This window comes from Haliotis cracherodii, unplaced genomic scaffold, assembly GCF_022045235.1.
Source record: "Haliotis cracherodii isolate W230 unplaced genomic scaffold, xgHalCrac1.p SCAF_23, whole genome shotgun sequence".
In the NCBI taxonomy this organism is placed as follows: domain Eukaryota; kingdom Metazoa; phylum Mollusca; class Gastropoda; order Lepetellida; family Haliotidae; genus Haliotis; species Haliotis cracherodii.
Window position 1 is genome coordinate 7,784,681 of NW_027266279.1, and position 27,661 is coordinate 7,812,341.

Consider the following 27,661-nt stretch of genomic DNA (forward strand, 5'->3'; position numbering starts at 1 on the left):
CTAATATTTCTTTTGCATGTTAACCGGGTGTAATTATATTTTTTTTGTTCGTTTTCAAACACAACTCTTTCGGAGGGACCTGTTACGTCACATCGCCCATGTACGTACAACATGGCGTCCATGCTTTGATGCTTGCAAGTAACGGTTCGTTTGGGGAAGGAAAAGGTAAGTGCACGTGCTTTTACCTTACAAGTTACATTTGTTATTCAATACCCGCCGCGTGGACGGTATGATTAGTAGTTATTGTAAAACAGGTGATTTATGAAGAGTTGATAGCTCATTTTCGCTGGTGTTTTGTCAGATTTGACAACCATGATTTTAGCAATGCTCAGTCAAATTTAGAATTTCGCGTATTGTGTTAACAAATCACTGATTAAGCATCAGAAATCCTTCAGAAATATATATCATAGGATGGGTTTTCTCACACTTGTCTGATTAACTTTCAGAAAAGCTCTTTTTGACACCACCGTGGAGAGCCAGAAATTTCATTTTGGTCTAAAAAATGGCAACAAATGAAAATGGGGAACATTTTAAGAAAATGTTTATTTGAATTAAACCATAATATTTTAGTGGCATAACAGCAGTAATCCAGGTTCAATTTTGGTGCATATTCATCTAAATTGAATTTTGGGAATAGAAAAATGACTTTGAAATGTGGCGAAAATGTCCAATTGTTGGGGTAAGTAGCTTCCAGGCACCGTTTCTAGTACAGCATCAACTGTGCCTGCCATTATTGGAATGCAGAAGATTTCCCTAAGCTTGAAATGTCTTACCTACAACAAGAAATATGAAAAGAAACATAAGGAGTCTGTATTTAACTTTTCTTTTGTCTTTCAACAGTTCTTCACAGTACTCCAAGTCATTTTTCATGCTTTTCTCTTTTTGTGATGCCTCTTATAATGTGCAAATAGAATCTTCCAAAGCTTCAGTTGACATTTCAATATATTCCTCTGAAGATTCTTGACTTTTGAAGCATTTTGGCCAGGCTGGTTTTAGTTTGAGCATGGGCACACTTTTCTCTGAAATATTTTCCTCTCACATTTGGCTTAAGGGTTTCCAATTTTCTGTCTCTTTACAGCAAATTCATCAGTGGCTCTTTTTAATTGTCTTTTCAAATTGTAATTTTCACTTTCCGGAGGTATCATGTTTTCTTTCTTGTTTTGCATTTGTGGGTTTAACTTGCTTACTTCATCCTTCAGGCTATTAACTTCATGTCCAAGGCCTTGCAATGTCATAACCTGATCTCGTTCTCTCAGGAGTTTGTACTGGCACAATGAAATGCTCAGCTCTATATTTTTCCTTAACGTGTCCCAGTGTCCCAGTGTCTTGGTGTCTCATTGCCTCGATGCCTCATTTTCTCGTTGTCTCGGTGTCCCGTTGTCTTAGTGTCTCGTTGTCTTAGTGTCCCGGTGTCTTGGATTCCCGATGTCACAGTGTCTCGGTGTCCCGGTGTCTTGGATTCCCTGTGTCCCGGAGTCTTGGATTCCCAGTGTCACGGTATCACAGTGTCTTGGTGTCCTGGTGTCCTGGTGTCCTGGTGTCTTGGATTCCCGGTGTCCCGGTGTCCCGGTGTCACAGTGTCCCGGTGTCCCGATGTCTTTGTGTCTCGACTTCTTAGTGTCACAGCCCCCCCATGATGTGGATCATTGCTAATACTGTCAACTACTACTAACATGTTGCCGAAGCCAGACTTGACACCTGATTGATGAGCTACAGACTGACTATTGTAAATGGAGGCATTAATTCACTCAAACACTCAAACACCGCTCTGTTCTCCAAAGGAAAGACGATGTTTCAGTTTTTCTTGTGGCAATGAAATCATCCTCAGTACATACATATGTGGTATTGATTTGAATTCTCTTGTGTAGCATTTCAAAATTCTGCAGGAGCCATGAGTGGCCCCATCATCTAAGGCGCTGCAGTTCACTGGTCCGCTGGTCTGTGTCTAGTATATTTTCCTTCAGGACCAGAAAAATTAATTAAATGCTGGTCCGGTGGTCTGGTGTTATTTTGGAGATGAACAGAGTTATCCTAAATAAGTTTGTATGACTTTTGAAATCAGTGATAAACTCAAAACTCGAAGCCAAACCAGCAGCCTAAACAACCCTGTGTGGTGCAGTGGTAATTTTTGACTGGTTTCTCATTCTAATTACTCATGCTCACTTGTTGTCGGAACATGATAAAGTATCTGCGATGTAAGACCTGTTTTGGTCACCGCCATTGTGTCTGTCGAGATCCAACAGGACCAATATATATTTCCTTAATTGTTCTGGTCCTTTGGACCACTGACAAACTCACTCACACATTATTAATTCTGCATTTTTCCATCTGTTTCAGGTGATGCTCATAAAACAAAGCCTTATTTTATCGACAGTGTACCTCCTGGTAGGTGTTGACTGTGATAAATTGTGCTGTCAATTTCATGAATCCATGTTCGTCCAATCTCATTGAAATCAGATCTTAGTTTTCGCTACCGCTAAACAAAGATCTGAGGACATCCCATTATGGGTCACAACCTTTCGCGAAACCAAGACCTTTTGACCGACCAATGAAATGACTGACAAAAAATCTACATTAGCCAATCAGAAGGCAGCTTTCTCGAGCTTTACGACACTAGTTTCAAACTGGCGACTACGCTTCAAAATATATTCTGACATATTCTCGATTAAAAAAAGAACATTCTGGAATGGCTTATAGATGGCCTAGGTTGTATGATAAGAAAACACATTCCGACTGTCACTTTCATGATCTGGTAAGTGACGCTCTGATTGGTTGGATGAAAGGTCGTTCTTACGTGACCCTTAATGGGATATCCTCAGATCTTTGTTTAGCAGTAGCGAGAACTAAGATCTGATTTTAATGAGATTGATGTTCATCCAGTTTCGTGTAGGTTTCCCACATGTGAGAAGTTTTTACTGTTGATATATCCTCTGTTAACAGAGCTCCAGATAAGCTGCGTATCTGCGTAAAATATGCATCAGAAATGCAGAAATACGCAGTAAAATATAATCCAAGCGTATCAAATACGCAACGAACATTACAGATACGCTACAAAAATAAACCTTGTGCGTATCATCAAAATATTGTGAAGTAACCCTGCGTATTCGATTAGCAAATCAGCAACTTATTTTGAAAGTATAAGTTGGCATTCCGTCAACCTTGCCAAACTCCACGATGATAGTTACATCATGATCATTTGCCATCACACTTTCTTGTGGAAGTATCGTGGTATTTTTGAGTCCTATAAAGCTCTCGAACCCACACGACACCAGTTTGCAGGGACTAGATGAATAGTGTTTTTAAATATTTAACTTGAATACCCACATGTGTAAAAACTAGTGGGTAACAGAAATTTGAAAACGCAGATAGAATTACTGATACCCAATGATTTTAAAATGCATGGGTAAAATACCCACAACACCAAAAGCTTATCTGGAGCTCTGGCTAAGCTTGTCCCACATGAATAACATAAATACTCCATTCAGAAACAGTATAAGGACTCCAAGCCGACCGGTCCTTGGAATGACACGTCTGACCTTACGCTCTCCAGGTGGACACTCTACCACTGAGCCATGGAGGGGTTCTCTCATGTCCGGGCTCAATGATCAACTAAAGTCTATATCTCCAAAACAAACAATATAAATATAAACAATTTTTGCGTGTTTATGCTTCCATAATCCAAAACAATTTAGGCCACACCCACGAACACACTACTGTTTCCTGATTGGCTCATAATAGAAATGGCTAATTCATGGATTTCTTTTCGATTGGTGGTACAGTTTCTATACCAATAGAAGAGGTGCAGTGCGAAGTTCGAAAAGTGGATTTTCTGAGAAAATATTGCTTTTTTCATGTTTTGAACACAGAAATATGTTGGAGCCACAATCGCCTTTTGCCTCATTGTTATTCATGTTTATTTTTCTTAAATAAAATTATTATTGTTAAAACTTATGAACTGATTATCTAATGATATACCATATTCACTGTTATCAGCTCCTCAGACGCAAATTAAGAATGGGGACACTTATTAAAATCCCACACAAAAACTTTAGTTTCTTCCCTAAGATTGAACAGCAGTGAACAAATTTTTGCTCAAGCATTGATGAAACTGCAACCTTTTCAATAATTGTTACCAGGCAATCAATTATATGCCTCTTCTACCCAAAGAAATCTGTATTACCGTATTCGACGTAATAAGGGCGCTCTCAAAATTAGAAATAGAGGGCCCTTATTAGAATATAATTTTGGTGAGAAAAAAACAAACAGAGTTGAAGGATCGTAAATTTCGTGGTTTATGCTAACAGCCTGAAATGATACGAAAGAAAAGTCTGTGCGTATTATACACGACATATTTTTTCAAGAATTTAACTGCCCATAATTAAGGGTGCATACAACACACGAGTGCGTATTATACACGAATAAATAAGTCTTGTGTACATTGATCAATCGGAAGGGGTGCTAACTGGGATTGTTCACTAGCTATTCAATATATTAGCAAATATGGGTGCTTATTAGAGCGGGGCGCTTATTACGTCGAATACGGAAAGTACAGATTGGTCTTCAAGTTGTGACTGGCCCTTTCAATAATTCCTCTGCGTCTTTGCTTCATATGATATGACCCTTGCATACATCTGGAGGAACCTACTGTGTTCTTTTTCCAACTTTTACATCAGTCAAAGGCAGCATCATAGATATTTATCCAAATTAGATCAATGCCATCTGTAGATATTTGCAACATACATATGACCCATGAAGATGCGGGTTGGAATAGGTCTTCAGCAACCCATTCTTGTTGTAAGAGGCGACCTTTGGGATCAGCTGTAAGGCTCAATTATTTACAGATGGCAATTATATAGCTGGAATATTGCTGGGTGCGGCGTTTATCAACAAACAAACAAATACAAAACAACAGACACATCATATATATGGGAGTTGGGGATATATGAAAATAAATGTGTATTGCTTAGCTATTTTCCAAGTGTATAGTTGGTATTTCAGTCAAGGCATCAATATTTCCCCTATAACTGTAAACTGTATGTCAATTTGTTCTGCAGTTGAAGGAGGTTGCCTCTCAGTGTCCAGCTGGGCAACGAGAGCATCCCCTTGATGGAGAAAGGAGGTGCTGCAGACCCATAACGACAGATGACCCCTGCAGGCCAGGTAGGTGTCCATCACATCTACATCTGACCTGTGAAGATCCGGGGCAGAATAGATCTTCAGCATCCCATGTCGTAAAAGGCAACTTTGCTTGTAGTAAGAGGCGCCTAGTGGGATCGGGTGGTCAGGCTTGCTGACTTGGTTGATGCATGTTAACGTATCCCAATTGCTTGGATTGATGCTCATGATGTCAATCGCTGGATAGTCTGGTCCAGACTCTATTAACTCATATGTGTCATTGCCCATTGGAGTAAGACAAGGCTTATGTTAACTCGTATGTTGTATTTCCCCATTGGACTAAGACAAGGCTTATGTTAACTCCTATGTGTCATTGCCCATTGGACTAAGACAAGACTTGTGTTAACTCATATGTGTCATTGCCCATTGGAGTAAGACAAGGCTTATGTTAACTCATATGTGTCATTGCCCATTGGAGAAAGACAAGGCTTATGTTAACTCGTATGTGTCATTGCCCCATTGGAGTAAGACTAGGTTTATGTTAACTCGTATGTGTCATTGCCCCATTGGAGTAAGACAAGGCTTATGTTAACTCATATGTGTCATTGCCCCATTGGAGTAAGACAAGGCTTATGTTAACTCGTATGTGTCATTGCCCCAATGGAGAAAGAAAAGGCTTATGTTAACTCATATGTGTCATTGCCCCATTGGAGTAAGACAAGGCCTATGTTAACTCGTATGTGTCATTGCCCCATTGGAGAAAGACAAGGCTTATGTTACCTCGTATGTGTCATTGCCCCATTGGAGTAAGACAAGGCCTATGTTAACTCGTATGTGTCATTGCCCCATTGGAGAAAGACAAGGCTTATGTTAACTCGTATGTGTCATTGCCCCATTGGAGTAAGACAAGGCTTATGTTAACTCGTATGTGTCATTGCCCCATTGGAGTAAGACAAGGCTTATGTTAACTCGTATGTGTCATTGCCCCATTGGAGAAAGACAAGGCTTATGTTAACTCGTATGTGTCATTGCCCCATTGGAGTAAGACCAGGCTTATGTTAACTCATATGTGTCATTGCCCATTGGAGTAAGACAAGGCTTATGTTAACTCGTATGTGTCATTGCCCATTGGAGTAAGACAAGGCCTATGTTAACTCGTATGTGTCATTGCCCCATTGGAGTAAGACAAGGCTTATGTTAACTCGTATGTGTCATTTCCCCATTGGAGTAAGACAAGGCCTGTGTTAACTCGTATGTGTCATTGCCCCATTGGAGAAAGACAAGGCTTATGTAAACTCATATGTGTCATTGCCCCATTGGAGTAAGACAAGGCTTATGTTAACTCGTATGTGTCATTGCCCCATTGGAGTAAGACAAGGCTTATGTTAACTCGTATGTGTCATTGCCCAATTGGAGTAAGACAAGGCCTATGTTAACTCATATGTGTCATTGCCCCATTGGAGTAAGACAAGGTCTATGTTAACTCGTATGTGTCATTGCCCCATTGGAGAAAGACAAGGCCTATGTTAACTCGTATGTGTCATTGCCCCATTGGAGTAAGACAAGGTCTATGTTAACTCGTATGTGTCATTGCCCCATTGGAGAAAGACAAGGCCTATGTTAACTCGTATGTGTCATTGCCCCATTGGAGTAAGACAAGGCTTATGTTAACTCGTATGTGTCATTGCCCCATTGGAGAAAGACAAGGCTTATGTTAACTCGTATGTGTCATTGCCCCATTGGAGTAAGACAAGGCCTATGTTAACTCGTATGTGTCATTGCCCCATTGGAGAAAGACAAGGCTTATGTTACCTCTTATGTTATTTTATTGGCCAGTTGGAGTAAGACAAGGCTGTTTATTATATAACAAGTTTTCCCTGTTTTCATTGCCCAAGATTTCATCACATAACAGCCTATAGATATAGTATACGTTTTGGCTCCAACCCAGGTCCAATAATTTGCAACAAGGCAACAAGGCTTATGTGAAGCCATACTTTGACCCGTTAAAAGTAAAGTTTGTTGCAGTAGTTTGACTGTTAAAGTTTGACTGACAAAGCTTTTGCTATTGAGAGCGCATGATCCTCAGCTGTGACGAGTTTAATTGTTCCATTCATTAAAATATTCCGGAAGAGCGGTCAACTGTACCAAATTATTGTTATTTGTGATATATATATATAGTAAAGCTGCAACTGAAATTACACGATACTGAAATATATTATTCCTGATAAAATAATGGTTTCAGATAAAATTCTTCCAATCACTGCATCAAAAAACTTTTAACTGAATTGCCGGCAGATTGGGGTAAAATGTGTGAACAGCTATTTGCTGTTTCTGGCTCAGTTTACGAGACAATGCACACATTAATCATAATCTCTGCACACATTAATCATAATCTCTTCATATAAAACAATGCCTAGCAGAAAAAGAAATCCAATTTGAATGGTAAATCATAATGTCTAATGATGTTTTATCTCATTTTTTATGGTCCAAGTTTGTTATATTTGTTCGTTCACCTGAATTTCTTGAGGGATACTGCATGTGTTGCTGAGCATAACATGCAATAAATATTTTTTTAACACTATGAATCATAAACGACTTTATTTTAATCTTTCCTCAAACTCTGGAATGTGCAGCGTAGATTGTGTTAGGCAGGCACAGAAAGTATGTACTGTTGTGTTGGTCATCTACCCCCTGTGACTTCACATTGGCTAAACAGCTGATCGTCTATAACGCTCATTGAATATTTTGACCCCCATGGTAGCGTTGAAGCGAGGGATCTCTGTATTGTTTCATTGTGCCATTGGAGTAAGACAGGGCTTATGTTAACTCGTTTGTTGTTTTATTGCCTTATTGGTCTAAGACAAGGCTGTATGTTAACTCAGTTGTTTTTCTCCATTTTGATGATGAAGAGCTAGCTATTCTAGAAAAGTATTCAGATTAATGGAAATTGGACATCAATATGGAAGAAAAGCAATATTGTTCTCTTCTGGGACCTAGCATATCACGAAGGTGGTCTGTTACATAAGTTGTAAATGAGATTCCCCGGTATTCGAAAAAATATACGAGGTGAGCCCTGCTTGATGTCCCTCTGCGTTGATTACAGGGAATGAGATAAAGCCTTGCTTGGCAGACGGACAGTCGGACAGGTGCCTTCGTTGTAGGAAGGGCTTGGTGCAACTGGACAACACAACATCCGAGTTCCCCGTGTCCTGCTACCGGTCCATTCAAGAATGTCCCCCGGGTAAGTCATTTTTTCTCGTTTATGTAAGTTTTTATCACAGACATACATAGAAACAGTGGTTACAATTTAATAGGAATACAACCTTCGATGTTGAGTTGCACCTCAAAAGACTTGTCAGTCAGGTGAACTAAAGTCTTAGTGTCCCCTCTTAATGAAGTACTTTGAATTTTTTCTTTACTAGAATAGTTGCTGTATGACAGGAATACAATAAATCTCATACACCTAGGAATAAGACGACCTGTGAAGATCCGGGGTAGAATAGGTCCTAAGCAACCAATTCTTGATGTAAAAGGCGACTATGCTTGTCAAAAGAGGTGACTAACGGATCGGGTGGTCAGGCTCGCTTACTTGGTTGATGCATGTCATCGTATCCCAAATGCGTGGATCAATGCTCATGATGTCACTCACTGGATTGTCTGGTCCAGACGCGATTATTTACAAACCGCCGTCTTAAAGCTTGATTATTGCTGTGTATTGTGTTAAACAAACCAACAAACAAATAGTCACAGAAGACAAATAGTCCTGTGTGTTTGAGGACTGAGTATTATACTTTCTTAGTCCTTCATACAAACACTGGAATTTCTTTTGGCCTCCCAAGTAAATCTGCAATACTTTGGTTGGCAAGTTTTTGAAAATGAATGGATTCTCTTGGCACCTTCTTATTTTACGTTAAAAGACAATTTAGCTACATATATATAATCTCTATTTGTGTTTTCATTTCGAATGCTAAATATTTGTCTATAACTTTCTGATAAGCTGATATTGTTTCGGTCATTCAGAGTCTGTGCCACATGGTACATTGTCAACAAATGGTTGTCATCTTCCTTGCCGGTGTGACGAGGAAAATGGCTACACCGGGGACAATCCCTGCAGCTGTGTGAAGGCGAAAAAATGTGGGGCTAATACATTCCTCAAGGACGGTAAGGCCTTTCTTTTTTATCTGTTGGTTTACAGATCTATACTTTTTCTCAAAACCTTGGGTTGTTGATTGAAGTTAAAATAAAGAGAAAATCCTTCAATGTTCAGCTCACCTGACTCAAATGATGACATCCCAGTGTGTACAAGAAGGTGAAATCTCCTCCCCATCCCTATAAATATGTGTAACATTTGTCATGACACCACCCACCACCCCACCCAGTCCCTAAATAATGTTCAAATTTAAAACTGAGAGTGGAAGGTTGGTTGTTCGATCTCAGACGGACGGATGGATGGATGGAAGGACGGACAGACAGGCAGACACACAGGGACAGACACACACACACACAGGCACACACAGACACACGCATACACACATGCACACACATACATGCACACTTAGGCACACACATACATGCACACACACACACACACACACACACACACACACACACACACACACACACACACACACACAGAGACACCCATACATACACATGCACAGACACACAAAGGCAGACAAAGTACATGACAAGTGGCTGGGGATAGACAGGGGGGATGGAGGCAGACAAAGTACACGACAAGTGGCTGGGGATAGACAGGGGGGATGGAGGGAGACAAAGTACAAGACAAGTGGCTGGGGATAGACACGGGGGATGGAGGCAGACAAAGTACAAGACAAGTGGCTGGGGATAGACACGGGGGATTGAGGCAGACAAAGTACATGACAAGTGGCTGGGGATAGACACGAGGGATGGAGGCAGACAAAGTACACGACAAGTGGCTGGGGATAGACAGGGGGGATGGAGGCAGACAAAGTACACGACAAGTGGCTGGGGATAGACAGGGGGGATGGAGGGAGACAAAGTACAAGACAAGTGGCTGGGGATAGACACGGGGGATGGAGGCAGACAAAGTACATGACAAGTGGCTGGGGATAGACACGAGGGATGGAGGCAGACAAAGTACAAGACAAGTGGCTGGGGATAGACACGGGGGATGGAGGCAGACAAAGTACATGACAAACGGCTGGGGATAGACGCGAGGGATGGCGGCAGACAAAGTACATGACAAGCGGCTGGGGATAGACACGAGGGATGGCGGCAGACAAAGTACAAGACAAGTGGCTGGGGATAGACACGGGGGATGGACGCAGACAAAGTACAAGACAAGTGGCTGGGGATAGACATGGGGGATGGAGGAAGACAAAGTACATGACAAGTGGCTGGGGACAGACACGAGGGATGGCGGCAGACAAAGTACAAGACAAGTGGCTGGGGATAGACACGAGGGATGGCGGCAGACAAAGTACAAGACAAGTGGCTGGGGATAGACACGGGGGATGGACGCAGACAAAGTACAAGACAAGCGGCTGGGGATAGACACGGGGGATGGAGGAAGACAAAGTACATGACAAGTGGCTGGGGATAGACATGGGGGATGGAGGGAGACAAAGTACAAGACAAGTGGCTGGGGATAGACACTAGGGAAGGAGGCAGACAAAGTACATGACAAGTGGCTGGGGATAGACACGGGGGATGGAGGCAGACAAAGTACAAGACAAGTGGCTGGGGATAGACACTGGGGATGGAGGGAGACAAAGTACAAGACAAGTGGCTGGGGATAGACACGGGGGATGGAGGCAGACAAAGTACAAGACAAGTGGCTGGGGATAGACACTAGGGAAGGAGGCAGACATAGTACAAGACAATTGGCTGGGGATAGACACTAGGGAAGGAGGCAGACAAAGTACATGACAAGTGGCTGGGGATAGACACTAGGGAAGGAGGCAGACAAAGTACATGACAAGTGGCTGGGGATAGACACTAGGGAAGGAGGCAGACAAAGTACATGACAAGTGGCTGGGGATAGACACGGGGGATGGAGGCAGACAAAGTACAAGACAAGTGGCTGGGGATAGACACGGGGGATGGAGGCAGACAAAGTACAAGACAAGTGGCTGGGGATAGACACTAGGGAAGGAGGCAGACATAGTACAAGACAATTGGCTGGGGATAGACACGGGGGATGGAGGCAGACATAGTACAAGACAAGTGGCTGGGGATAGACACTAGGGAAGGAGGCAGACAAAGTACAGGACAAGTGGCTGGGGATAGACACTAGGGAAGGAGGCAGACAAAGTACAAGACAAGTGGCTGGGGATAGACACGGGGAATGGAGGCAGACAAAGTACAAGACAAGTGGCTGGGGATAGACACGGGGGATGGAGGCAGACAAAGTACAAGACAAGTGGCTGGGGATAGACATGGGGGATGGAGGGAGACAAAGTACATGACAAGTGGCTGGGGATAGACACGGGGGAAGGAGGCAGACAAAGTACAAGACAAGTGGCTGGGGATAGACACGGGGGATGGAGGAAGACAAAGTACAAGACAAGTGGCTGGGGATAGACACGGGGGATGGAGGAAGACAAAGTACAAGACAAGTGGCTGGGGATAGACACGGGGGATGGAGGCAGACATAGTACAAGACAAGTGGCTGGGGATAGACACGGGGGATGGAGGCAGACAAAGTACAAGACAAGTGGCTGGGGATAGACACTAGGGAAGGAGGCAGACAAAGTACAAGACAAGTGGCTGGGGATAGACACTAGGGAAGGAGGCAAACAAAGTACAAGACAAGTGGCTGGGGATAGACAGGGGGGATGGAGGCAGACATAGTACAAGACAAGTGGCTGGGGATAGACACGGAGGATGGAGGCAGACAAAGTACATGACAAGTGGCTGGGGATAGACACGGAGGATGGAGGCAGACAAAGTACTCGGCCAATCTCACGATCTTCGCCTTGTTGTTTACCGTTCATAGTGTAAAAATATATATCCATTATGTTTTCGCCGTTTGTTATTATTTACAAGCTTTAACAGTCATATTCAATGTGAATGTAGTCTACTTACATGAAAATGTCGATCGATAATGTTAGTAACAGACGCTATGAGTGAAGAGCCAATCACAATTCATTACACAAGTACAGAGTTTTTCAGTGGCATTGATTGGTCATGTTGCTTAAAATATGGAAAACGAGAGTTTTGACCAGCACTATGCGCATTCATACACATTCATACAAATATAGATACACATTCAAGCCAGATTAATTGGTTTGATAAGGTTACTTGATCCGAATCAAAAGGAATGACCGCCATGTTGTGACAGTAACTACATGTTGCATGCATGCGCTTCTAAGATCAAAGGATGTATATATATAGTAGTGTGAAAAGTTAACTAGTAGAACAATCGTATTTCCGCGACGTGTGGCGGATGTTTTCAAACAGATTATTAGAACTCCATTCAGCGATAAACGGTTGATAATGCAATGAGAAGCGTTATGTGCAAATGAACACCGAACGAAAATACAATCATGGCTGTGTAAAACTCCCAGTATTAAAAGTGTACATAAATTTTGGGAGCCATGCGATACCGCACGTAGTAACCGAAGAGCTTAATTCTTGTGAACAAGAGCGGCATGTAAGCCCCTTGTTTTCTGTTTACAGGGTACTGCCAAGGTTGTCCAGACGGAACTCATAGACCAGGCTTGGGATATGGACCATGTACACCATTGCAACCAACCTCGTAAGTGTTAAAGTGTCAGAAAGGATCAAAGATGAACGGTAGCCAGACAGTGTAATAACATAAATAATTTGCGAACTTCAGAATGGATTTGTTGACATGGTATTTCCGGTGTTAGGTGCTCACAGTATTGTCTTTCAATGGTGGAAAAAACATCAAAACTCATTAATTCGTGTATAATGCGCACCCCCTTCTACACAGCTGTGTTTTTTGGAGAGAAAAAGTGTGCACTATTCTCAAGAAAATACGGTAGGGCTTACTGATGAATTTACGCCAATTTGACCTGAATTGTCCCCAATAAGCGCCCACCCTTTCTGTCTCTTTTTAAGCGTCCTGGGCGCTTAATGGGTCGAATATGGTATGTGCTAATGGAGTTATCTCCCTTCCAGCGACCGGCTGCCTACATGGATTGAAAGCAAGTGTACCATGTTTTTATAGGCATGTGGCAAGATGATGGATCACAGTTTCAGCTAATCTGCATGGGAAAAAATTTAATTTGCATGGCCTTGGATTTTGGGGATTGAGTAAGACAATGGTCAGACTCTGTGACTTGGTTGGTGCTGTTTCATGAAGCCTGTTAGGGTGGTCAGACTCCGTGACTTGGTTGGTGCTGTTTCATGAAGCCTGTTAGGGTGGTCAGACTCCGTGACTTGGTTGGTGGTGTTTCATGAAGCCTGTTAGGGTGGTCAGACTTAGTGACTTGGTTGGTGGTGTTTCATGAAGCCTGTTAGGGTGGTCAGACTCAGTGACTTGGTTGGTGGCATGTCATCATGCTTGATGGGGTGGATCATTGCTTATGCTTTTAGCCACTTGTTTCTCTGTTGCAAACTCAATTATGTTCAGGCTGCTGTTATATTACATGAATATTGCTGACTGTGCATTCAACAACATTCACTCTAGAGGTGTAACGATACGTAAGGGTCATGATACGATAAGTATCCCAATGTTATGGGTTGATCTTCTTCCTTTTCACAGGTTAATCACAACCCTGAATAATTGTTTTTTAAATGTCAGAGATCGAAGAAGGAATATTTTCGGGCAGAAACACATTGGTCAGATTTTACTGTGAATGTTTTGTGATTTACAGCCAAATCGGAAATACAAGAGAATATGTGTATACTAGTTGTTGAACAGTTTAGTTATTATCACATGTTTTTACATGTTGTGTTTTAATGTATCATATATATCGTGATACAGGGGTTGTAAAATGATGTATCATATTGTGGGCCATGAATCAGGATATGATACTGTATCAACGCATCGTTACACCACCAATTCACTCATTTTGTTGAGGTTCAGTTTCCAGTAACCTACATGACTAATAATTTCACTTTCATTTTTATTCTCATAACAACTTATCATCATGTTTGTTGAGGTCATTTTACATGGTGTGTTTGTGTGGCTTAAATGTCTAAATGTTTTAAGATCTTGTGATTGTCACAATAGTTACTACTCACAGCAAATAAGGGAGCTAATGATTTGAATGTAGCTATTGTTGAGGTGTACCATCGCACTGCATCTGAGCACATCTAAGCACATCTAAGCACAAAGACATTTGACATCACATGCACACTGAAGCCAAAGTGTGTGCACCTATACTCACAATCACTAAAAATTAAAAAGTATAATTTCTCGACTGGGACAAGTATCATCAAACGGATGGAGTTTCAGTGAGACCTGAGCCTGGCAGGCCTAAAAATGGGACACACAGACAAGATTGTCTCATTACAATAACTGCACTATGCAATATATTCAAATCTGCTCCTGTTGTCAATAGAGAAATCCATATATTAACAGGAAGGCAAATATCAACATCTGCTATTAAAATCCGGCTCTACAGAGCCGACTGATAGCAAGGCGACCAGTATCACACATGACAGGCAATCTTATTGGTTGTTGTGAATGGACATTTGACTGGCCAGCGATATGTTGACGAAATTTTGCGTCCTGTCGTTCAGTAGAATTATCAGCACAAATCTTTGACATTACTAGACCACATCGTCCCCATGTTGTCACGATTGTGTCCGACCGGAAGGCATACGGACGTTGGACTAGCCTCTTCATTCGTGACCAACTCGTGTTATTCCGGGACAAGCTGAATAGAGACTCGTGCCCCTCTCGTCTCAGCGCAAACGGGCATACATAAAACAATTGTCAACTCGCTGTGAAATGGTTCACATATATTTCCCCGTATATTATATATATTTCAGATGAAACTTAAAGCACATCGAGACAATCGGAATTATACAGTAAGATTGAACACATTTAACTGTATCTTGGGTATATTTTTAGATGCAACACGTATGTAAAATAAAATAAAAGTTCTGAGGGATTCTTTGATATTGAACTTGAAATCAAACGCGCATTCTGATTGGTTTGTCGTATTTTCCCACATAACATTCATGTTACGGAAAGGGGCGAGTGGTGACGAATGTAGCCTTTTAAGTCCCCTGACATGTCCCCCCCCCCAATAGAGCCTCTGTGGGATGTGTTCTCTGTGGGATGTGTTGTACACCAGAGACCCGGCACCCGCCATTGTGGCCCAACATGGGGTAGCTCTTCAGGCGGAATGGCGGGCAATACCAAGGGCAACCACACACAAGTTGATCTACAGTATTATGATCAAAGTGTCATGTTTGTACCGCACGACATGGTGGACACCAGATATTGATCTACACTCCTGAAATTTAATTTACAGACATTTATCATCACACTATCATTTCACCGGTTTATTTATTTTGACTATGCAAGCCTGTGTTAAATTATGCAGATATACTCAAAGCAACAGGCTACTGGAACATACTATTATACCAAGTTCATATTGTCTGAATAAGCTGTGAATATTTCCATAGCAAAAGAGAAATTTGAAATGAGATTGACAGATGAGCTGTTTGTTTGAGTTTGTTGGAACATAGAAGCAGTGACATTATTGTACAGGGGCACACCAGGTGGACAAATATGAACTAAATGCATTGGGATCACCTGGCTATATATTACGTGTATAGACAGGTCTTACGCCACTATTTGCAGTGAGAAGCCACCAGCAGAAGAACACAGTAGATTGTCAACCACTGAGAAAACACTGTCGACCTCTATCAGTGGTGAGTTTATGACTGACCTTGTTTATTCTAGACTAGCTTTTGAATAGGTAGAGTTGGACCACTGGAACGTCATGTTGTCATCAGTGGGATTCCTTCCCAGAAGGCTGTGTATCGGTGCCAGATTCTGTGACTCCATTATGATGTCATGAGGCCAAATCCTTGGTCTGTCAGCACGAGGTCTTTGCTCCAGGTGCTTACCCAAAAAGTCTCCAGGTGGCGTCACTTTGGGCTAATTGCAACATGTGGCTAATTGTGGTGGACAGGCTAAGTGGTTAAAGCGTTTGCTCGTCATGCTGAGGGCTGGTTTTGATGCCCCATGTAGGTACAATGTGTGAAGTCCATTTCTAGTGTCCCCTGCTGTGATATTGATGGAATATTGCTAAAAGTGGTATAAAACTATACTCACTCACTCACTTCATACAGCTAAGAGGCTGTGACAGTACTACATCTCACAGCAGCATAAGAACAAACCCACTCACTTATAATTACTTTTCAGGCTCACGGACAAGTGATGTTGAAGTAACAACACCTTCTCCCAGGTAAATATGAAACGGCACTGACTTGAGGTCAAGGTCAAGGTCAAGGTCAATACGTGGAGATGCTGGTATTAAGAGGCGACCAAGTCAATTGATCTGATCGAGTGGACTGTTGATCATAATACTGGATTGTCTGGTCCAGACGCGATTAACAGGCAGCCATCAAGTTGACGGACATTCAGCCCACAAATATTGCTCAATAGAGAAGTAACGTGTTCATGCCTGCCCTGTACAGTTTACAGTTGGTTATTATTTGTATTTCGTGGTTGATGATGAAATGAATTTGTTGTATGTTCTGTTGTTGATATAGCACCATCTGATAACATCGTTGACAGCCTGCTTCAAACTCTGAATTTAGTATCTTTTTGTACCTATGGTTAAGTTGTGACTTATTACTACTCACTGGGGTTTACAAGGCAGTGTTTGGCTCCGGCACACTTACAGGAACTGACAGTGCCATACAAGCCTGCACATTCTCTCCGATCAAAAGATCAACATCAATCTAATTAAAATCAGATCTTAGTTTTCGCTGCCACTAAATAAAGATCTGAGGACATCCCATTAAGGGTCATGTCAGAACGACCTAACACAAAGTTTGACCGACCAATGAAATGACTGACAAGAAATCGACATTAGCCAATCAGAAGGCAGCTTTCTCAAATTTTACGACACTAGTTTCAATTTGGCGACTACACTTCGAAATATATTTTGACGTATTCTCGATTAAAATTGTTAAAACTGATAAGAAGAACATTCTGGAATGGCTTATAGATGGCCTAGATTGTATGGACATAGTCATAAAACCCGTTAATGTCGTCCGAAATATCCCTTGTTAAATATTTCGTGGTTGCATGATTAGAAAACTCATTCCGACTGTCACTTTTATGATCTGGTAAGCGATGCTCTGATTGGTTGGATAAAAGGTAAGATCTTTGTTTAGCGGTAACGAGAGCTAAGATCTGATTTTAATGAGTTGGATCAACGTCTGCTCGTGGTGCCAAAGTCACGTATCAAAACATACAGCATTTCAACATGCTGGCCCATGGCTATAAAACAATCTGCCACAAGAAATCCGCAAAACAGAAAATCTGACAAAGTTTGAAAGACACTGAAAAACTGTCTCTTCAAGAGAACCAGTGACTAGATCAATCATGGTCATGCATTTGAGCAGTTGTTGATTGAAAATTGCGCCATACAAATTCTTAATTTAATGTTTATATTGATAATGTTTTATTTTTTCAACTTTAACTGCAAATCATTATTAATAATATTTAACTTTGGTAATGAATACTGGTTTGCTCATTATTTAACTGGTTTTGAATTCTTATCAAACAGTAACCGGTTATCCGTGTTATTATGATGGTCCTTTTCGAAATATTTGGTGTATAACTCAAATTTTACGATTGATATGAATCCAAAAGTTAATAGTTCTATAATTAAACAGCCATGTTAATTTGGACATAAATACTGGTAACAGTACCCAGATCTAAACCGATAATTGGCGCCAGACGTTGAGCAAAGACCCCCTTTAACAATCAGTTCTGAATCCTTTCCAGGCCTGCTCCAGACACCGATCCCATGCTTATAGCGGCTTGTGTGGTTGGCTCCATTTTGATGCTTGTGATCATTGTGATACTGATAGTCTGGTGCTACTGCAAAAGACAACGATCCATCACGCAGAGAATTTGTGAGTACTTGATTTGAGTTTCATTCTTTTATCTCTATAATTGATCAACTAAACGTACAAAACATGTTCCAGGTTACATGTTGTACACATGTACAAACCATGTATGTGTTATATTGTCAAAGTTAATTATGGTCTTGAACCACAGGGGCGGTCAGGTAGCCTAGTGGTTAAAGCGTTCGCTCATCACGCCGAAGACCTGGGTTCGATTCCTGCCATGGGTACAATGTGTTAAGCCCATATCTGGTGTCACCCGCCGAATATTGCAAAAAATGGCGTAAAACCATACTCACTCACTCTTTCACCACAACGGTGTTGGGATGGCCCAGTCCTCTAGGGAGTTGCAATTTGCTGTGCAGAGTTATGTCCCTTTGACACACCAGAAACCTGTGAACATGGGTTTGAATCCTGGTTTGCTCCAGTTTTGTGTCTACGTTTGTACGCCATACTCGTGCTCATGGTAAATGTCTGAGACCTGGATCACTTTGGGATTTCCTCCCTCATCAAGCTGACACACTGATGTCACTGGAATACTGTCTAAAGTGGCGTTAAACCCTACACACTCACTCTTTAGCACAATAGTACACCTGGCGGACACCACCATACCAACATGAAGTCCTCCCCTCACTTCACTGTCTTGTATTTACTGCATTCTTCTCAATACATTTTACTCTGCGAGCTTTGATCGTTACTCATAATATCAATCACTGGTTTGTGTGGTCCAATCGCAATAATTGAATGGCAGCTGTCATTTGGCAGGAATATTGCTGAGTATGGCATTAACCGAAAACAAGAAGTAATGTTTTTTAATCTGAAGTAAAAGTTCCCAAAAATTTATTTTAAACAGAATGATAGTGTTACATATTAACTTTCCTCTGTAAAACTCTTCCCAAATTAACTTTGAATGTCCATGCATATATTGGGAGCAGAGAATGGTCTAAGATGCCACATATCTCTCTATAAACCTGAAATCTCTATAAACCTGAATCAAATTCGATGTGGTCTGAATGATAGAGTATGTGTGCGCCTGGAGAGCAGATGTCCGTGGTTCAATCCCTTAGCAGCGTCATAAAAAATATATTGGAAGATGGTACCTGTTGCGCTCAGCATTAAGGGGATAAAGCAATGAATAAAACAATGGTTGGCTCGGAATCAATATTTGTTTGAGTGGCATATCCACTGCGTCAAGGTACAATGTATGTCAGTGGGCTGGCATTAAAAACGGACATAAGTCTGGATAAGTACAAGCAGCCACACTCACACGTGCTTCAACATCTCTATTGAACGACAAGAGTCTTGACTGCAACATAACTCCTGTATCACCTCGTCTATACATGGCATCATTATCAAGGGATCATACAGAAAAAGAGGAAGAAAAGAGTATGGAATCATGAGCTAAATTTCAACATCCAAGAGCGCAGTTCTGTTGCTTTTTGGAATGAACCATTTCATGCCCACGTTGGGCTTTAAAAAATAAAAGAATGGATTCTGTGGTAATGGCTTTTGAAAATATAGCGCGGGCGGGCAGTGTTTCTTTTCGTTGTTCAATCCAGTATGTAACCAAAATATACTGTTGTGTTTCCAAATAAACAGCTGTGTACGATCAACCTGGGAAAGGGTCTCCCTCCATACATTGATCCTTGATGAGTTAAATACTGGGATAAAATATTTGCCAACTGTTAGACTTGGAATGGATTTTTTTTTTTTTTTTAAATGGAAATAAAAAAAAAACATGTGGCAAACTTTATGATGATGCAGGCGGTGACTGAGAACCTGAGAACTAAGACAATGGCCAACCTTTAGAATACAGTACCACAAACTTTTCAAACACGTGATCATACCCTCTGATGTAATTTGTAGTATCTTGTTGCCAGTCACACCAGCGAAACAATGCCCTGTGACGTCAGGGGTCATCGGGTGTGCATAAGCTCCTCCCAGTGATCTATCATCTCTACACGAAATGTACTTGAATACGCCAAGCGCTGTGGAGAGTTTTGAATATTTGTTTACTGAAATTTGTTTATTTGTTTATCCTTGACTGTTACTTGTCATGTGTTGTACTTAGGGCTAAACTACTGGTTGCGTTCAGTCGTGTGATTTGGGCAGCTGTCCCCATCCCCTCCAATCATTTTCCATTTTCAAATTGTCGTTGTCCCAGTTTAATAGAAGCATCTAAACAGTTTGACAGACATAACAAAACGATCTTCAACTGTTATCACATTGTTAACATACTCAGACCTATTGGCGCGTGTTGGCACACGTTCACGTTTCACACCCTACAGACCTAGGTGACCCTTCAATAATGACGCTGAGTATACGTTGGTAACATTGTTTTATGTTGGAATCTATATGTTTATCTCCTAATTCTTCTATTTCAGACAACAGCAAAGTATACGTCTACATAAAAAATACTTTCTCACGGGTAAACTCCTCAGGTGAGATCTTATTACTTTTTTCATCTAAAATATTAAAAATATTCATGAAAAAAATAACAGTATCAGGTTATCAAAACATTTTCAACGCACATGTTGATAGGGAATTAGCTCTTGGGGGAATAAAGGACAAAATCGACATCACTGTCCCGGAACGCTTTATGCACAACATGTAAACAATAAACAACAATTGCACAATGAGCGGGATAACTGCTCTGACAACACAAACACAGCAATGAGCGAACCTTCCAGCTCAAGCATACATGAGGTGAGCGGAGCTCCAGCTCAACCTCAGGACGTTTCCTACGAGCGACACATCCTGCTCGAGGTCGTCCCTACACCAGCACTCGGAATACCAAGCTTTTTATAACACCCTGTAATGGTAACACATATATAGTAATGAACAACAATAGATACAGACAATGTCGTTGCTCTGGACAAGGGACTTCTGGTGGTGAGGAACCAACAATGCTCAGGGGATGAACAATTAAGGCAATAAATGTCATATTATACTGTATTACTGACAGTAATTAACGGGAAGTGATATAGTAGCCCAGGTTGGCTGACAGTCAATATACAATGAAATGGTGGTGAGGATTAACAACGGGGATAGGCGCCTAATACATAATGACAATTAAGTTTTGGAGACCTGCCCATGTCATGGCTACAGGGTAATTAACCTTTTAAATCAAATGTTCTTCAGACAATGGTTGTTGTAAATCAGTCGCTATGACAACACCAACCTACTTTCTGGAGTTAGTTCTTGATCAATAATGTAATGTATTCCAGCTATATTATTGAATTTCTATAGTATTAAACATATTAAAAAATAATTTTGATAGAGAATTTCTCTTTCATTGCGGTAATTAAACTTTTAAAGAAACATCAAATCCTGTTTTCCAGACCCGGAAGCAGGACTGGGTAATCCTCCTAACTATGATGGTAAGTTGTGTTGTCAAGTTTCCAAGGCATGTTTCCTGTATCTAGGCTGGTTAAAACTGGCTGTTCCAGTAAGTTTGATTCAGTTGGTCTTTCTGATACTGTCTGCTTCCTACCTCAAACTTTATGATTATATCAGTGTAACAGGCTAAGGCCAGACTGTTTGGTTCCCCGATTTCTTGAATTACTTTTAAAGTTGGTTGGTTTTCTTTAAAAAGAGATTGAATTAAAAGTAGTTCTCTTTAAAAAAGTTTGAATTAAGAGTAGTTTTCTTTAAAAAAAATTTGAATTGAAAGTAGTTTTCTTTAAAAAGAAGTTTGAATTGAGTAGTTTTCTTAAAAAAGGTTTGAATTAAAAGTAGTTTTCTTTAAAAAAAGTTTGAATTGAAAATAGATTTCTTCAAAAAAAAGTTTGAATTTAAAGTAGTTTTTATTTCTTCTCTTTTTTGATAATATTCCTTGCATTAATGGTTTTATTATTGACAAAGATATGTTGCTATGGTTACAGATATTTCATTCAGAGAAGGCAGCCACCAGGAGGGAACGGGGAATGAAACTGGAGGTACCTGCTTCATTGCGACCATTTTGAAAAGAACCATATGTACTGCAAAACAGCATTCAATGTGTTGATATCTTCAACCTCATTAAAATCATTTCTTAGTTCTTAGTACCAACAAAGATCTGAGAAAATCCCATTACAGGTCATGTCAGAATGACCCGTCACAAATTTTGACCAACCAATGAAATGACTAACAGGAAGTCGATTGGAAGCTGACATTCAATAAGAAAGTAGTTTTTTATGAGGTTTTCAACACTCATTTTGAAATGGCAACTTCCATTCAAGATTACCCCAGTATGCTTAAAAAAATAAATTGAACAAGTTCTCGAATCAAAATTGTGAAAATTGAACAAAAGAAAATTCTGCAATGTCAAAGAAATGGTAAAAAAGGAATTGGAAGTACTTCTCTTGGGCTATGGAAAGTCTCTTCTATTCAAACTTTTATTCTGTGAAGGAGAGATTGAGGATGTCTAGCATGGTTTAGTTTTCTTTTCACGGGCCCGTCGCCTCTCCTGAAAAGCAGCTGGAAAAGAAACTAATTAAACATTAAAAGATATATTTTTATTATGTCTCCCACTTGTAATATATTATCTCTTATACATTATAAATGTTCCATGTCTACATAACTATCAGTGATTCAAGAAGCCAGCTGCAGTTTTAATTCCACGTCAGAATGACTTTTATGTAAATAAATTAATAAATAAACTGCATTTTTAACTCCACAGCAGAATGACTTTCATATAAATAAATAAATGATTGACATAGGTATTTATTTTAATTTTCACTCTGATTGATCTTGTATGGAAAAACTGGAATAAATCTCTGAAACATAAAATTACAAAAGTATGGCCAAACTATCCTTCAGAATACCCTGTGTTATCCATTTGGAGGATGCATGATCAGAAAACACATACAGACTGTCGCTTTTGCTCTCTTGTGGAGAATGCTCTGATTGGTTGGACGAAAGGTCGTTCTGACCTGACCCTTAATGGGATGTCCTTATACCTTTATTTGGCTCTAGCGAGAATAAGATCTGACTTTAATGATATTGGGATATTTTTCGCTTTGAAACGTTTCATCAAACAACAATTACACAAACGCTTTGCAGGACATAAGGCCTTAATTCAGGCCTTCTTAGTACTAAAACTCCACATGCATGTCCCCACCAGTGATGCCATCCTTCCAGAGGTTCAAATATGATTTTCATTTCACAGCCATTTTGAAAAAAAACTATTTATAACCATGACTCTGGTATTTGTTTACAAATTCTAAATTGGGATTTGTTTTGTTGTGGGATTCAACACATTCCACTTTTTTTTCATTACTCTTTTTTTCACCTTATTTTGTCCATGCTCGTAAATTCTCTAAAAATGCATGTATTTTGCTGTAGACTCCCCTGAATAGCCAGACTGAGGCTGCAAGTTTGTTTCTCCTTATGATTATGTAGCATTTTGTTCAAAGTATTATTATTACTATATATCTTGGTGAGCTACAGTGTCATGGTGCTATCAGTTTTTCTTTCTTTTTTCTAATATGATAAAAATCATGGAAGGTGGGGAAAATAAAAAACCCATTTCAGATTAGTTTTTGCGTCAGTTAAACATTTGCATGCACACTTTTTTTTGTGGTGAACATGCCCATTTGCAGTCAGCAGGATAAGCGAAAATAGTGCTTCTTAGCTCACCTAGCTAAATGTCATGACACATTGTCTTTCATCCCTCCTACGAAAACGTTCAAAATTTCGACATCTACAAATCCTTGGCAGCCATACTGAAAATGTCATATTGCATATGATTCAGACATTTCTGCATGGATCATTTTAAAATTTGATAGGATATGAAATATGTGGTATGCAGAATTAAAAATGTGATACAGCTTTTTGATTATTTTGATTGTGGACATAGCTGTTGTCTGTTTTTGCTGCATTTTCGACATCTCCGAGAAACCTTGGGCTTGATGAAAGTGATCTTTATTTTGGTGATCCAAGCAATGTTGTCTTTAAAATGTCCTCTGGGAATTTAAATTTGAATTTAAGTTTGTATTGTTGTGAGTGAGTGTGTGAGTGAGTGAGTGAGTGAGAGTGAGTGATAGGGTGAGTGAGTAAGTGAGTGGGAGAGTGAGTGAGTAAGAGTGAGAGTGAGTAAGTTTTACTGCTGTTTTAAACAGTATTTGCGTTATATAACGTGGGAGGAAAACCCGAAGTGTTGCTGGAAGGAGACATTTACCCGTTGGTGAAACAAATAAACATGGGTGTACTGCTACAAAACTGAGGAACACAATCAGCAGGAATCTGGGATTCAAACCCATGTTTATAGCTTCCTGGCGCATCTAAGGGGCATAACTCCGTACAGGTCATTTGCAGCCCTGTTCCTCTGTCAGTATGGATTGTTGAAGAGATTTTTTATTTAATAGAATTATTGACCTTATATAAGGGTTGGTGCAGGAGCCAGGTGTCACACCTGATGGGAATAAGGTGAGAAGCGTAATAAAGGTGTTCCCATGATTAAGCTGGATTTATTGTTAAAAGTAGGGCATAGTCATAACTCATTCACTCGCAACCTTTGAGTGTCAGAAAATAAAATTTCTTTTCAGAAGGTCAAGGTCAGAGAGAAGATGAAAGAGACTCTGAATCTCTGCTCTTCAATCCTCCATCATTGTTTACGGGGTCATCAGGTCAACGATCAAGACCTCATCAAACCATGCAAACAGACAGCACGGAAAGGAAGACAATCTGTCCGCCAGACAATTCTGGTAAGGCTGCTGCAGCACGATATGATTGCCCAGATAAATAATCTGAAAAAAAAAAAATCTTAATTGGGCTTAAAAAAATAAAAGAATTGGTTCTCAGGCAGTGACTTTTGAAATTATAGTGCGGGCGGGCGTTTTGTTTGTTTGTTTGTTTGCTTTTTCAAACTAGTATGTAACGAAATAAACAGTTGTGTACCATCAACCTGGGAAAGGGCCTCCCTACATAAACAAGCATACTAACTCCTATTGCCGTCATGACTATAACACGAGATGCTCAGTAAAGCAGTGCCTATGTAGAGGGAGTAATTTTGTGCTATATTGGATCGCATTTTAAGTATTAGGAAGTTTTTATTATTTTTTTTAAAAAAGGTCGATCTGACGTGACTCCTAATGGGATGTCTTCAGATCTTTGTTTAGCGGTAGCGAGAACTGAGGTCAGATTTTATGAGACTGGGCTGCTAACAAGACACTGTGGCCTGCAGATTTCTTATTACATGCTTGCATTTTTAATAATACTATCCATTTGAGCTATGATACCACACAAGGAATGATATCTCTGAAATATTGAACTCTGCAAGTATCATCAACCCTTTTCAAAGATGAGATTGAGTGAGTGAGTATGGTTTTACGCCGCTTTTAGCAATATTCCAGCAATATCACGGCGGGGGACACCAGAAATGGGCTTCACACATTGTGCCCATGTCGGGAATCGAATCCGGGTCTTCGGCGTGACGAGCGAACGCTTTAACCACTAGGCTACCCGACAGCCCCAAAGATGAGATTGAAGGTCCAACCTTGTGTCTGTACACTGTAGAATGGCTTGTTACTAAATACACTGAACACTGATGCCTTAGATGGAAAGTAGTTTAGATGGAAGGCTGAAGATTGGATTCAGTTGTGTGTATGTGTCAAAAAGCCCTCACAAATGCTGCTAGTCTATAACAAATTTAACTGTTCAAAATGTTAAACTTATGTATATATAAAAAAATATTCAAGATCAATCCATGAATTATTATTCAGCAAGTTCAACAAGAATTTCAACACTATTTCATTAGTTTGAAGTGTGACTGTTCCTATCATACCACAGTGAGTAGGAATCATCTCATTCTTGTGTACTTTTTGGTCAATGTTCGCATGAAATAATTACATATTCCGAAGCAATATTTAAAAAGAATGTGTGTCAAAACTATTAAAAAGGGAATTTTCACTCACTTGGTCCATGGATCTTCACCTAATCACCATCACACAAAGGCTTTGATCTAACCCACTCGGCAACTGAGGCTTCTACAAAATGGAAGTCTCGATCGTGTATTTTGGGTACCCTCTAACAAGTGTAAATAAAAAAAAGTAATAGAATATTAACTTTACTGAGAAAGTCTTATTACAAATATAATATTTGTATCACTAGATGTATGTGTAAGCCTTGTACCTATATCAGTATGGTAGAGATCTTATATTTCTATTTAATCTAGGTGTGTCAGAAGAAACTTTCTTTTCCAAAGGTCAAGGTGAAAATCAGCTCTTCAACCCGCCACCGCTGTTCACGGGGTCATCAGAACAAAGTTCCGTCCCACCTTTAAGCGACAGACAGACAGACAGCACGGAGAGGAAGACACCCCATCCGTCCAACATGCCTGATCAGAGAGCTATGGGACTTCCTGATTGTCCAGATCTGTAAAGTGCAATATTCTCTTTTTTCGAAATGGAATAATCCAAAGAGGTTATTGTTCTGCATGGACTATTGTATTCCAGCCTCTGAAGTTTGAAAGTTCAATTTTGAGAGCAATGTTGAGCCTTCTAGATTAAATAAAAAAAAAAAAACCAAAAAATAAAAAAAGGCAAAAAAAACACAGAAAGCTTTATTGTTAGAAGGTATGCAGACATATTAATATATATGATGGTTGTCTGTGCCTGCTAGACTGCAACGATTAACTTTGTCGCAATACGATACATATCTAGATGGTAACATTACTATATCTAGATGGTAACATTACTATAGGTAACATTACTATATCTAGATGGTAACATTACTATACAATTCATGAAATGTTATGTGAAGAATCAAATTCCATTTTAAAGGAAATTACTGGTATTTCTTAAAACCTATTGATTGACAAATATTGTAGATACTTTCAAGCATAAAATTCTTTTTTTTGGCTGAAATAGCGTAAATGGGTGGGGGGGTGTTGGTGGGGGTGGGGGAAGATTCTCGAGGTTGAAGCAAAGTGTGATGTTCCTTGTGGTCTTCAGCAGACCAGCCTATGTTTCAACCTGATATATTAATTGGACAGTTTTTTCGCCTTGTCAACCCTTTTCAAAGGCCTTTTGAAAGGCCAGAATGGCTTGTCATTGCATGATCTGAATACTCATTCCTGAACTGAAAGAACTAAAATACTTCTGCCTCTTGCCATCTTGCCAGATTGAACAAAGAACTAGTCTATAACAAATTCATGTTAATAATGTAGTATGTTTTATGCAAGAAACTTATATAAATTGAATTAGATTTTAGTCCAGTTTACCCTTCTAACAGCATAATTTCAGTAATATTTCATTCGTTGACCGCATCAATATTCCTTCGACCTCTGTAGTACAAATGAGAGTTATCATCATGGTGTTTTACAGCTGTTTTAGGTTTGTTTGATGAAATGTTGCTTAAAAACAGTACATATTCCAAAGCAATATTCAAAATGGTTGTGCATCAAAACAATTAATGAGAATTATTTTACTGATTTGTCCCCTTGGATCTGCATAATTAAGAAGAAATAAAAATCTTTAAAAAAACATTATGAAAACAATAAGATGATCAA

At 40.0% G+C, this 27,661-nt stretch overlaps 1 protein-coding gene across 3 annotated transcripts; it reads left to right on the plus strand.

The window, feature by feature from the left end:
• Positions 1–103: 103 nt before the first annotated feature.
• LOC139471681 (uncharacterized) lies at positions 104–27,026 on the plus strand. 3 transcript variants are annotated; one of them, XM_071254130.1, is made up of 14 exons: positions 104–165; positions 2,338–2,385; positions 5,055–5,160; positions 8,219–8,356; positions 9,136–9,276; positions 12,781–12,859; positions 15,887–15,957; positions 16,454–16,496; positions 18,050–18,180; positions 20,556–20,612; positions 21,513–21,551; positions 22,056–22,109; positions 24,699–24,857; positions 26,327–27,026. In XM_071254130.1, exons 2-14 carry the CDS (start codon positions 2,341–2,343, stop codon positions 26,530–26,532), a joined length of 1,269 nt encoding a protein of 422 aa, XP_071110231.1. In that variant the 5' UTR covers positions 104–165; positions 2,338–2,340; the 3' UTR covers positions 26,533–27,026. The 3 variants fall into 3 exon arrangements, with proteins under 3 accessions (XP_071110231.1, XP_071110233.1, XP_071110232.1); XM_071254132.1 differs by having other exon boundaries at positions 26,357–27,026; XM_071254131.1 differs by having other exon boundaries at positions 24,702–24,857.
• Positions 27,027–27,661: the final 635 nt, after the last annotated feature.